The sequence below is a fragment of the Staurois parvus genome, unplaced genomic scaffold (genome assembly GCF_062004578.1).
Source record: "Staurois parvus isolate SC_StPar_1 unplaced genomic scaffold, SC_StPar_1.0 ptg000287l, whole genome shotgun sequence".
NCBI classification, from domain to species: domain Eukaryota; kingdom Metazoa; phylum Chordata; class Amphibia; order Anura; family Ranidae; genus Staurois; species Staurois parvus.
The window spans coordinates 23,998,930-24,013,154 of record NW_028318083.1 but is presented as its reverse complement, the minus strand read 5'-3'; the positions used below and the strand labels follow the sequence as shown (position 1 = coordinate 24,013,154).

The 14,225-nt window shown below is 39.7% G+C and overlaps 1 protein-coding gene across 2 annotated transcripts in view; it reads left to right on the top strand.

The window, feature by feature from the left end:
* HIVEP1 (HIVEP zinc finger 1) overlaps positions 1–13,733 on the top strand; it is a 294,523-nt gene extending 280,790 nt beyond the window's left edge. For both annotated transcript variants that reach the window (XM_089682322.1, XM_089682321.1), the window contains exons 8-9: positions 4,573–5,051; positions 11,986–13,733. In XM_089682322.1, coding sequence (XP_089538448.1) covers positions 4,573–5,051; positions 11,986–13,116 — 1,610 coding nt within the window. In that variant the 3' untranslated portion in view covers positions 13,117–13,733. The remainder of the gene's footprint in view (positions 1–4,572; positions 5,052–11,985) is intronic.
* The last annotated feature ends 492 nt before the right edge of the window (positions 13,734–14,225 follow it).

Below are 14,225 nucleotides of genomic sequence, written 5' to 3'. Positions count from 1 at the left end.
AGAAACATGTACACACGCACAGAGACACATGTACACACACGTACAGACACATGTATACACACAGACACGTGTACAGACACACATACATGTACATACACACAGACACATGTACATACACAGAAATACACAGACAAATGTACATACACACATGTACACGCACACAGACACATGTACATATACGCAGACACATGTACAGATACAAATACAGTCAGGTCCATAAATATTGGGACATCGACAGAATTCTAACATTTTTGGCTCTATACACCACCACAATGGATCTGAAATGAAACGAACAAGATGTGCTTTAACTGCAGACTGTAAGCTTTAGTTTGAGGGTATTTACATCCAAAGCAGATGAATGGTGTAGGAATTACAACAGTTTGCATATGTGCCTCCCACTTGTTAAGGGACCAAAAGTAATGGGACAATTGGGTTCTCAGCTGTTCCATGGCCAGGTGTGTGTTATTTCCTCATTATCCCAATTACAATGAGCAGATAAAAGGTCCAGAGTTCATTTCAAGTGTGCTATTTGCATTTGGAATCTGTTGCTGTCAACTCTCAAGATGAGATCCAAAGAGTTGTCACTATCAGTGAAGCAAGCCATCATTAGGCTGAAAAAACAAAACAAACCCATCAGAGAGATAGTAAAAACATTAGGTGTGGCCAAAACAACTGCTTGGAACATTCCTAAAAAGAAGGAACGCACCGGTGAGCTCAGCAACACCAAAAGACCCGGAAGACCATGGAAAACAACTGTGGTGGATGACCGAAGAATTCTTTCCCTGGTGAAGAAAACACCCTTCACAACAGTTGGCCAGATCAAGAACACTCTCCAGGAGGTAGGTGTATGTGTGTCAAAGTCAACAATTAAGAGAAGACTTCAATAGAGTGAATACAGAGGGTTCATCACAAGATGTAAACCATTGGTGAGCCTAAAAAACAGGAAGGCCAGATTAGAGTTTGCAAAACGACATCTAAAAAAGCCTTCACAGTTCTGGAACAACATCCTATGGACAGATGAGACCAAGATCAACTTGTACCAGAGTGATGGGAAGAGAAGAGTGTGGAGAAGGAAAGGAACTGCTCATGATCCTAAGCATGCCACCTCATCAGTGAAGCATGGTGGTGGTAGTGTCATGGCGTGGGCATTTTATTGATGATGTGACTGCTGACAAAAGCAGCAGGATGAATTCTGAAGTGTTTCGGGCAATATTATCTGCTCATATTCAGCCAAATGCTTCACAACTCATTGGACGCCACTTCACAGTGCAGATGGACAATGACCCAACGCATACTGCAAAAGCAACCAAAGAGTTTTTAAGGGAAAGAAGTGGAATGTTATGCAATGGCCAAGTCAATCACCTGACCTGAATCCGGTTGAGCATGCATTTCACTTGCTGAAGACAAAACTGAAGGGAAAATGCCCCAAGAACAAGCAGGAACTAAAGACAGTTGCAGTAGAGGCCTGGCAGATCATCACCAGGGATGAAACCCAGCGTCTGGTGATGTCTATGCATTCCAGACTTCAGGCTGTAATTGACTGCAAAGGATTTGCAACCAAGTATTAAAAAGTGAAAGTTTGATTTAGGATTATTATTCTGCCCCATTACTTTTGGTCCCTTAACAAGTGGGAGGCACATATGCAAACTGTTGTAATTCCAACACCGTTCACCTGATTTGGATGTAATTACCCTCAAATTAAAGCTGACAGTCTGCAGTTAAAGCACATCTTGTTCATTTTAATTTAAATCCATTGTGGTGGTGTATAAAGCCAAAAATGTTAGAATTGTGTCTGTCCCAATATTTATGGACCTGACTGTATGTACATACACACAGACACATGTACATTCATACACAGACACACACAAACACACACACAGATACATGTACATACACACACACACACACGTACACACAAATTCATATAAATACACACACACACACAGCCCTATAAAAAGTTGCAGTACTTCTTTACCTTCACTCACAGAGCTGGGTACTGCACTCTAGGGGGAGGCAGAGAGCACAGCACACACTCCTTCCTTTGCTTTCACTTTGCTCAACTATTGAGCAGTCTGACAGCTCCTAGTGCGAGTGACAGATCCGGCCCTGAGTTCCAAGCCTGCTCAGCAAGATGGCCCTGGGGACACACTCGCCCCCATAATAATTTCCACTCGCCAATGTAAGCAGGCGAGTGGAAATTTCAAGGCCTGCTGTACGGATATGTGTATGTGTGTGTAAGTTCAGCGCTAATAAAAATATATTAAACATTTATTTTTAATTGGGTGAATATAAATATAAATTGCCGAATCTGAATATTTCAAATTACCAGGTTAAGAGCTCCAAGCAGTACTACTACTTTTTAATGATTAGAAGCTTGTACATGTGAAAAACAAATGTAAAGAAGACGTAGTCAGCATGCACAGCTAAATTACTGTTCCTGGTTCTAACATAAATTGATTATGTGAACTAGTTGGTTATAGGGAATCTGCTAACATGCTTGCAATGGAGTAACCTGTATTTAAGGCAACAACAAATAGATTAAAATTGGTGTTTTTATCAGTGTGTCCATTGTATACAGTAAAAATACTTTTGCATCAATGACAGTGTGTAATCTTTTGTAATAGTTGTTTAGGAGGCCCTGAATTTTTGCAGGTGGTATAGCTGCCCATTCATCTCAACAAAATGCCTCCAGGTGATGCAAAGTCTGTGGCCGTCTTGCAAGAACCACAAGTTTGAGATCCCTGTAATGGCCTCTCAAGAACCTTCACCTTTTTCTACTGCCAGAAAGTCCAAGTCCAATAGCATCCCATGGACAGCTTTTATGCAGAAGAATGCAAATTCTCTGCCAGTATTTAATGATAATGTGCTGTATTCATCTTGTCATCAATTTTCACAAGATTCCAAGTGCCTTTAGAGCTCACACCCCCCCCCCCCCCCAAAACATCGGTGAGCCACCATCATGCTTCACAGTGTGGAGGGCATTCTTGCCACTATAGGCCTTGTTGACCTCTCTCCAAACTTAGCGCTTATGGTTATGACCATAAAGCTCTATTTTGTTTTTGTCATTACAGATTACAGTGTGCCAGAAGCAAGGTGTTGTCGGGCATATTGTAACCAGGCTTTTGTGTGGCATTGATGCAGTAAAGGCTTGTTTCTGGCAACTCAACCATACAGCTCATTGTTGTTCAAGTATAGTCATACTGTGCTCCTTGAAACAACCACACAGTCTTTTTCCAGAGCAGCCTGTATTCTCCTGAGGTTTCATGTGGCTTCTTCTTTGCATACCGCACAATTCCTCTGGCAGTTGTGGCTGCAATTGTTCTTGGTCTACCTTACCTTGGCTTGGTATCAAGAGATCCCTGAATTTCCCACTTCTTAATAAGTGATTGGACAGTACTAAATGTCATATTCAAGGCTTTGGATCTTTATTTTATATCCTTTTCCAACTTTAAAAAGCTCCATTACCTTGTTACACAGGTCTTTTGACAGTTCTTTTCTGCTCCCCATGGTTCAGTATCTAGCCTGCTCAGTGCATCCACATGAGATAGGCAGACTCATTGCCTAGTTATACTCAGACATAAATTGCAATTTAATAAGCCACAGATGTGGGAAATGAATGTTTATTTGCCAATTACACCCATGTGGGTCACCTTGTGTGTCTGTACTAAGGCCAAACATTCCAGGGTATGTAAACTTTTGATCATGGTCATTTGGGTGATTTCTGTTATCATTATTATTTAAAAAGGAGCCAAACAACTATTTGATAATAAATGGCTTCATATGATCACTATCCATAAAAGACAGTTATTGGCAGAGTCAGACACATTTTCAATATCAATGCCAAAATTTCACGATTTCTGCCAGGGCATGCAAACTTTTGAGCACAACTGTATTATAACATTGATGCAAATTTTATGTAATGTAGTAGAATTATAATGCTCATAAAAGAATGTGTGGGTTTTCCTTTAGAAGAGTTTTATTTCTCTTTTGGTGATACAATGCAACACATGCAGGAAGAAAAAACTGTAATAATTTTTGCATAAATAATTAGAACGTTGACGTCTTTTTCCAAGTCTGTGATAGATAAAAAAAACTCAAATGAAATTGTGTTCATCAGAGCTATCTGGAAAAACTGGAAGCCCAGGAGTTGATTGATTAAGATCGTGCTGGACGTCAGCTGTCACAGACAGAGGTGCACCCCTGCTGAGACCCACAGGAGCCATGGAAACCAGATGCCATTTAAAAAGGCACTGGGGAAAATAGCAGCTATCCCAGTGCTATTTTAAAATTAAATTGGGGGCTCAAGAAAACCATTACTGAGTAGTTATCCTCATCAGTTGCAGCCTTCATTCTTCTATTGATACAGGTTTCCTTTAATCAGTGTACATTACATCCTTAGCTAATAGCACAGAACTATACCATTGGGTCATATATTCTTGCCCTCATTTTGGCACTAAAAAAAGTTATGAAATGGTTACTTGCCTGAAATTGTTGAAACTATGTTTTGTTTTTTTGTTTGGTTGGTTTTTTTTATAAAGAAATGTGCAAACTTTTATATTTTCCCTTTTGCAGGTGAGAGACAAAGATACACTGGTGAACGTGCAGGCTTTGATGGGGAAGATTCTGATGGGGTTGAGGATGAAGACAATGATAACGAGGATGAAGATGAAGATAGTCAAGCAGAGTCTGTTCTATCGGCTACCCCATCAGTTACAGCTAGTCCTCAGCATTACCCCTTCCGAAACAGCCAACAAGACACATCCAGCACTGATGAAGATTCTCGAATTCCACATTGCTTTGGTCAGACAAGTTCAATGGATATTCTTCCTAAAGCATTGATTACCAGGATGACTGCATTAACCACACCAACCATTTGCAAACCAGAGAGCCATGAAAGGAAGAGTGATGATGTTTCGGTCCAAAAAACGATACCTCCTCGAAGTGAAGCATCCTCTCCTAAATCCCCATGTCATCAGATGTCTGTGGATTATCCAGATGGTACTGAAGAAGAAGGTGGCTCAACAGAAATAAAGAAATTAGCTGTATCACAGGTAATATAGACAGTTTTCCCCCATATCACATCAAAACTTGGCAAACCTTTGTCAAACAAGACCAAAACTGCTCCAGCTCCTGGTGTTGTCAAGGCTGGCATATATATGAAGTACAGTATTAGAGACACCTTATTATCTCCTAAGTTTGCCCTTTTTTTGCAACTTAATCTTTCAGAAAACACCACTCCTTTAAGATCAAGTAATCACTGTTTGCTACTGGTTGATGAGATATTTGGCAAAGTGTAAATATAAAATTACTCACTGCTGTGACATAGCTATGGCAATCAGCATTACTTTTTGTTTTAAAGGGAATTTGTCAGAAATTAAAAGCTTCACTGCCATTCTGTTACTTGTGGGATGAATACTAGTTCTGGGACAGCGATACGCCTTTCAGTAAAGATGAGCAGGTTTAGCTTCACTGCAGTAGAGCAAATATCAGCTTGGGCAGCTTCCATCTGTAGATTCTCTACATTCTCCTACACTGCCATACACTCTGTTTTAGTATTGTTTGTGATAATATGGTGGCCTAATTTTAAGCAAAAAGCTTTAAGAAAGCAGTGGTCTGTCATCTTTCAGAAAATCGGGAGAAAATTATTCAAGTCAAGATCTCAACTTGCAGCCTTGGTGACTGTTGTGGCTTTTATTGAAATGTTAATGTACCCATGGGGAGAAAATAGGCAAACCTTTCCAAGACTATTAATAAGTCACTTTTGAGAAATTCACTGCTTATAACTTATGGATGAATAATTATGCTATATTCCTGCTAGGAATGTTTACTGCCATTTCAATTTTCTAGCAAAATTACTAGGTTAGCTCTACAAAATATAAATGGGCTCTTGACACCTTAGCTGTAATTATACTTTTACAGTATATCAGTAATAGAGGTTTTGTTATCCTGCCTGTCTTTTTGATCCTAATTTCAATGTTGATTAGTTTTACATTTTATATATATATATATATATATATATATATATTCATTATCCTTTTATTTATTTTTTTATGTTTTACAAACATAGCTAGTACAAACTGAACCAAATGGATACTGAAATACTGTAAATATTAGATATCTGCAGAATATATAAATAATCAAATAGTTCAATTACCACTAAATTAAATCCTTATTCTCCACTAATAATCAGTACACATCCATAATATTAGAAATGGCTATGCCCACCTAATTGATATTTTAGCATCAGATGGACTTTTCTTTTTATGTTTCTGAGATGATTGTGCCGGGATTTTCCTGCTCCGTACTTTTTTCCTTCCACTTACCATGGTTATTATTATTATTATACAGTATTTATAAAGCGCCAATAGTTCGCTCAGCGCTGTACATTACAAAGGGGGACAGAACATGTGACAGAACAATACCAATACAATGCAAAACATGCGGGGATTGAGGGCCCTGCTCTTTCGAGCTTACAATCTAGGAGATGGTTGCAATTATCTTGTTTCTGTGAATTGCAGCTTATCTTGATGATAGAAACTTAGGATTAGAAACATTTTGACACCCATTTAGTATTGAAAAATAGGTTTTCTAAATATTAGTTCAGAACCAAACAGCAGTTTGGGTTTATTAGATACTTGGCTTAAGTTCATTTCTATAATCTAACTAGTAGCTATAGTAGAAATATTACAGTTATTTTTGTCAGCCTGTTAATGAGTGAATAAAGAAGAATGTAGGAGGCCTGTCTTTACGGGTACTCTGGTGAACAAGTACAGAGGCAACCTTTGCCAAGTTTTCCTTTTTACAAACAACTCAAGTATCCAGGCACGCTAAAAAGTTACAAATGGATGTGAAATAAACAAGCCCCAGTGGAAGCTGCTCAACATAATTCATATGAACCTTTTGAGAAGGAACAAATGAGCACAAAATTAGGAGCACTTATCCAAAATGGGTAATAACATTAAATATCAACCCAAAAAAGTGGAGCTCTAAATGACTATTCCAATTAGTGGGTTAGGAAACCATATACATTAAAAGGATCAGTAAGGCGCAAAGACAGACCACATAACTCACTGGTCCCGGCAGATGGTGTCTGCAGTGGATGATCCTGGGCAAGGATAGATGACTCAGAACCTGGACCCAATGGATGGTGAGTACAGGGGCCAGGCGACACCAAGGAAGATGGAAATGGTCAGTGCTCCGGCAACCTCCAGGGTTCCGGAAATGACACACTCACAGACTCGAAGTGAACTGTCGTCAAGTGCTGGTGGAATTGCACAGAAGAGACTCCGCTGTTTAGGGCGTCAGTGGAGATTGGACAAATGTTACAAAGATTGCTGGAAGCCACAGAAAGAGGACACATAGAAGGAAAAATGTCTGGTTGCTCTGACCAGAGACTACATGTTTTGCGGTTTACCCCTTCTTCAGGTCACATGTTGCAAATCAGCACAGGGGACGTTTATATAGGAGGGGCCGGGGGATGGGTCACCCATAGTCACCATCCTACAAAAACAACGCATTATCTGCCAAACATACATTTTAAAAGGAAGGGATCATCATGTGTTTTAAAAAATAATAAAACATATATATATCTATAACATATAGATATATATGTTTTAATGTTTTGAGGGTTTTTTTTCAATGCGTGATGATCATTTCCTTATAAAATGCATGTTTGTCACATAATGTGTTAATATTTTTGTAGGATGGTGACTATAGATGACTCATCCCCCTGGCCCCTCCTATATAAACTTCCCTTTTCCCAGTTTGTGTCATGTGACCTGAGGAGGGGTTATACCCCGAAAACATGTAGTCTCAGGTCAGAGCAACTGGCCATTTTTCTTCTATGTGTCCCCTTTCTGTGGTCTCCAGCAGTCTTTGCAACATTTGTCCAATGTCCATTGGTGCCCTCAGCAGCGAAGCCATTTCCATCTTCCTTGGTGTCACCTGGTCCCTATACTCACCATCCATTGGGTCCGGGTTCTGCTTCATCCATCCTTGCCCAGGATCGTCCACTGCAGACACCATCTGCCGGGACCAGGGAGTTATGTGGTCGGTCTTTGCACCTTACTCATCTGGAACCTTTTAAGGTGTACTGTTTTCTAACTCACTAATTGGAATAAACTGTGACATTGTTTATTACACCTCCACGTTTATTGGTTGATATTTTGTTTTATCACCCATTTTGGATAAGCGCTCCTAACTGTGTTGTCTTAAGTTTTTGAACTCCAGGTATACAAGGAACAAGTTATTTTATTAATACATCATTAAATGTGCTTTTAAATGCAAGCAGTGTAAGCTTCTTTGTCTTGGGATCAACCCCTTGAAATCCAGTGCTTAGCAAAGTTCAGCCTGGAAGAGAAAGAAGCAGCAAAAGGAGTTAGTCAGTGGGGCTTCAGTGTGCATGTGTAACAACCATGCTGATAGAAAAAAGCAGACAGAGACAGGGCTGTGCTGTGTGGCAGAGCTGTTTAAATCTCAGAACTGCATGGACGCGAATGCAGTATGTATTACATCTGCATACTTTGTCTGCCTGGAGTTCTGCTTTAAGAGTAAATTGATCCAAAAGGAATTACTGAAGTGATAATGTGCACAATACTATGTGTGCAGTTTTTGATTGTAGTGTGTAAATTATGCATATGATGTTCTAACTTTAGGCAACTATTGCATAATCTCAGTATGTTCTCCTTTCTACAATAGAATTTACAGTAATACAGTGTGTGTATCAGTCTTCCTTTGATAAACCCAGTAAATGACATTGTTACCATTTTCACTCACTCATCTCATCATTTCCTATCATTTCTTCATCTCCTATTTAGTCTGCCTAAAACCCAAATGTAAAATAGTTTTTGATTTAACTTCTACCTTTCCATTGTATTGAGGCAAGGTACTTTATGCTACTGTAAGATAAACCATTTGTCTACCACCTAAATTGTCTACATTTAAAACATTTTTTTGCACACATGGTAAAATCTACATTTTTTTTTTTTTACCAGAAATTACTCCCAACAATTATATATTTTCTAAGATATTTTATGTCACACAATTTTAGCACAGCTATTTATCAAATATGTATTTTCTGGAAAAATGCATTAAAATGAATTCTAGTGCAAACAAATTATTATACAAATGTTATGGTAAAATATAAAATAATGTGTTGTGTAGGGTAAATACACTGTTCAAAAAAATTAAAGGAACACTTTTTAATCAGATTATAGCATCAAGTCAATTAAACTCCTGTTAATCAGTTTCATCTGCTTTGGTGTTAACAAAATTAACAACAGGTGCACTAGAAGGGCAGCAGTGAGACAACCCCCAAAACAGGAATGGTTTTACAGGCGGAGACCACTGACATTTTTTCCCCTACTCATCTTTTCTGACTGTTTTTCACTAGTTTTGGATTTGGCTAGGGTCAGTGTCACTACTGGTAGCATAAGGCAATACCTGGACCTTACAGAGGTTGCACAGGCTGTCCAACTCCTCCAGGATAGCATATCAATACGTGCCATTGCCAGAAGGTTTGCTCTGTCTCCCAGCACAATCTCAAGAGCATGGAGGAGATTCCAGGAGACAGGCAGTTACTCTAGGAGAGCTGGACAGGGCCGTAGAAGGTCCTTAACCCATTAGCAGGTCCGGTATCTGCTCCTTTGTGCAAGGAGGCACAGGATGAGCACTGCCAGAGCCCTACAAAATGACCTACAGCAGGCCACTGGTGTGAAATGTCTCTGACCAAACAATCAGAAACAGACTACATGAGGGTGGCCTGAGGGCCCAATGTCCTCTAGTGGGCTCTGTGCTCACTGCCCGGCCTCGTAGAGCTCAATTGGCATTTGCCCTTGAACACCAGAATTGGCAGGTCCGCCACTGGTGCCCTGTGCTTTTTACAGATGAGAGCAGGTTCACCCAGAGCATGTGACAGATGTGAAAGGGTCTGGAAAAGCCAAGGAGAACGTTATGCTTCCTGTAACATCGTTCAGTATGACCGTTTTGGTGATGGGTCAGTGATGGTCTGGGGAGGCATATCCATTGAGGGACACACAGACCTCTACAGGCTAGAAAATGGCACCATTGGTGTCATTAGGTATCGACATGAAATCCTTGGACCCATTGTCAGACCCTACACTGGCGCAGTGGGTCCTGGATTCCTCTTGTTGCACAACAATGCCCGGCCTCATGTGGAGAGAATATGCAGGCAGTTCTTGGAGGATAAAGGAATTGATACCATTGAATGGCCCCCACACTCGCCTAACCTAAATCCAATAGAACACCTCTGGGATATCATGTTTCTGTCCATCTGATGCCACCAGGTTGCACCTCAGACTCAGGAGCTCAGTGATGCCCTGGTCCAGATTTTGGAGGAAATACCCCAGGACACTATCTGTCGTCTCATTAGGAGCATGCCCCAATGTTGTCAAGCATGCATACAAGCACGTGGGGGCCATACAAACTACTGAGTACCATTTTGAGTTGCTAAAATGAAATTTCAGCAAAATGGACTAGTCTGCTGCATAATTTTTTTCACTTTGATTTTCGGGGGGAACCTTTGAATTCAGCCCTCTGTAGGTTGATAATTTTCATTTCCACCCAACGATGGAGCATCCTTACGTTCCTAACATATTACCCAGTCCATATCAGTATAGATATCCAGCATGATATTTTTCACAATTGAGATCTGATGTGTTTTCAAAGTGTTCCTTTAATTTTTTTGAGCAATGTAGATATAAGACATGTCAAGCCTTAAAACTGTGTGCACCTATGAAATCGCAATGAATGTATTGTACCTAAAATTTTCTATAGGTGACACTTTGGTGACACTTTAAAAAGCCTTTACTGGTTATCAGCTTAGAGTTAACCATAAATTATGTGGCTAGAACTATTGCTTTTACTCTGCCATTCGTGGCAATAGATCACATATGTAGCACAATTTATGTTTACCTCCTACTCTTCCACTTTGTATTGGGGGAGGTTAACTGGGGTGCTGTTAATTTTTTTTAATTATTTATATTTTATTTTTTATTTTTCCAAATTGTTTAACACTTTTTTTCTGTTTATTTAACATTATTTCTATTACAAGGGAGCTAAAAAACCCCTATATGATTGCATGGGCAGGTGGCAGATCCTATGTATGGAGACATCAAGGGTCTATTGGACCCCCAATGTCTCCCCTGTCCCCCACTGCAGCTATTCAAGAACAGATCATGCTTGATTGGCTACTTTCTCAACTACAGAAGCTGGAGAATGACAGTTATGAACTCTGAAGTGACGTAATACACATGGCTTTCAGTTTCATTAGTTCACATATGTTCCCCCAATCAAAACCTGCTCTCAGTGATACAGCTGTTTGCCACAGTCCCCAGCTCCTACCTGCGAACCAACACGGGAATGGCTGTTGCCAGTTGGGGCGAGCACCTTCAGAAGAATTAGCAGCTCCTTTGACTGCAGTAGTATTAAATATTACTATTTCTTCCAAGTGGGAACACAGCAATTGAAACCATTTTTGTGTTAGAGTGGATAAGGGTTAAAACGTCCGATTTTATTCATATTTGCGTTCACACTGAGGAAATTTCCTCTCACTTCCTGTTCAAGTGTTTGTTGTTGGACAAAACAGGACAATCTCAATGGAGATACAGACAGCATTTAAAGACTGACAGAGGTTGTAACCCTTCCCTGTTCTACCCAAAATTAAAAAAAATTTAAATTGTCTGGAGGTGGACTTTAACACAGTTTTCCTTTGCCAGCATAACAATTCTTTTTTTATATATGTGCTTACCTGCTTACCTATGAATGCTTAGACCCTGAATTGGACGCTTAGCTATTGAACAGCTGTACTCTTTTAATATTTTACCAATTATATCAGATTAAAAAACAGTCAAAAGCCCAGACATCACACATATTGGGTATATGCAAGGTTAGCCAGATAATTTAAATACTTGTTATATTGTGGAAATATTCACAAGTTAATGTTATTAATGGTTTTGGTTATTGCAGGATTCCTCATCTGTGAACACCCCTTCCTCCCCTGTTGATCGGAGCACGCAGACAATGGATTCATCTGTAGCGGACTGTGACCACCGTCAACAAACCTCTACCAGCTCTACTCAGCAGCCCAGTCAAGTGTGTGCTGCTCCAACTCATCTATTTAGCCATTTGCCTTTGCATTCTCAGCAGCCTGTAAGATCACCTTACAGCATGATTCCAGTAGGTGGGATTCAGCTTGTCCCAGCAGGTCTTACTGCATATTCCACTTTTGTTCCGTTCCCAGCTGGGCAAGTACAACTTACCATACCTGCTGTGGGGGTGATTCACAGAACTGCAAGTTCTCATGGGGACAAACCTGCAGAAGTACCTAACACATCAAGTTCTATAGGTGTGGCTGAAATGAATGGCGTAGTACCATGTATTCCAATTGGCCAAGTAAACATGCCAGCTTATAGTGCATCAAACTTACAGCCAATTCAGCCATTAAGCATGGAAACTGTGAACATATTAGGTCTTTCAAACCCAAGCGTTGCACCTCAGATTCATCCTTCTGGACTTACTCTAAATGCAGTTGGACTGCAAGTTTTAACAACAACTCCTGCTCCCCAGAGCAATCCCAGTCCACAAACTCACATTCCAGGCCTTCAAATTCTCAACATAGCTTTACCCACTTTAATCCCATCTATTAGTCCTTTGTCTGTCGATGGCCAAGGTGTTCCCGATAAATCTTCTTCATGTAGCACAGCACCTGGCCAGAGTCCAACCAACCTTTCTGGGGTGGATGCCAAAAATATCAAGCAGTCTGATTCTGCACAAGTGTCATCCCAGGTTCATGAGCCTCCTAAAATATCAAGTGATGTTGCTGCCACAGAGGAGAGAGGCACAACCTGCAATAAGAAAACTGACAGAGAAAGTCAACTAAAGCAGCATACTAGCATCGGTACCAGTCAAAGGAAAGCTGCCAAACCAGATCACTACTTGAAGGTTAAGTCTGAAAGTTTAAACAGGTCTCCTGTAGTCGCAGCTCTTCCACCCCTTAGACATCAGAGGAGAACAGAACTGATCTCAAGACAAATGACTGTGCAGTATAGCGATTCAAGCAGCGATGATGATGAAGGCAGACTGATTATAGCAACCTAGACTCTTATCATTTTCATTTTAGTTCCAGTATTTTTTCCTCTATTTGTTTTGGGAAAGTTGTGATATAAAAGACTTTTCAAGGTTTAGTGGAAAACCTTTCTTATCTTTAAAAGCACATTTTTCTTACACATGAATTACACTTGTGCAATCATGAACTCTTGACCAATAATTTGTTTTTTTTTTATTTTTTTTTCTCTCTGTTGTTTGCTCCCGCCATTTTTGTACATGTTGTATAGACACTTGTGCCTTTCGGAACTTTATGTGTAAAATATGTATATATCAGTAAATCCAATATAAATACTTATAAATATTATAAATGTACATAATACAAGGTAGTTGCTTGTGTTTAGTATGTACGTACATATCTCATGTTGAGTAAAATAATTAAATTATAAAATTCTATATGTATATGTTGCACTGTTAAATGTAATTTTTTTATGGACGTGGGGCAACTTTTGTGTACAGATCTTGTATGTAAAACTCCATATTTATTGTGTCCATATTAGTCTTGGAAAATGGTTCTGTCCATCTTTGTGTGCAAGACGGTAGCTTTACACTTAAAAACAGAAATTCTGTGTTAACCTATGTTCCAGTAAACTTTTTATTACTGACTTCTACTTATGGTTGCATTGTGCTTTTTGTGATTTAAATAATGTACATATGATTAATTAATAAGTCATTATCCTTAAAAAGACACTGCTGCTTTGCCCATTCAGCACTACATTATCTGAGCCCTTGCTCTGTATTTTGTAATGGAGTGGGGCTTCCAGGTATGCATGAGCTTTGGAATGAGCAGCTAGTTATGTTCCCAGGGACGGGAAGTGATGTCATCGTCCCGGGTAAGTCCCAACAACAGAAACCGCTCAGGGTGGACTCTTGCAGCAAGGAGGAAATAAGAGATTATAAATTGGTGAGTATATCTTACTTGTGGTGACTATCAGGATCCACTGTCACTGTACCCTGTATGGGCAGGTAACAGTGTCTAACTCTATCTAAAAAAAAGTATTAAACTCAAGAACAAAAATTTAATATATTGCAATTCTTAGATTTGGTGGCTATATAAGTCTTTTTTCCCCCTGAATTTTTCACCTGGTGATCTGGCCATTAAG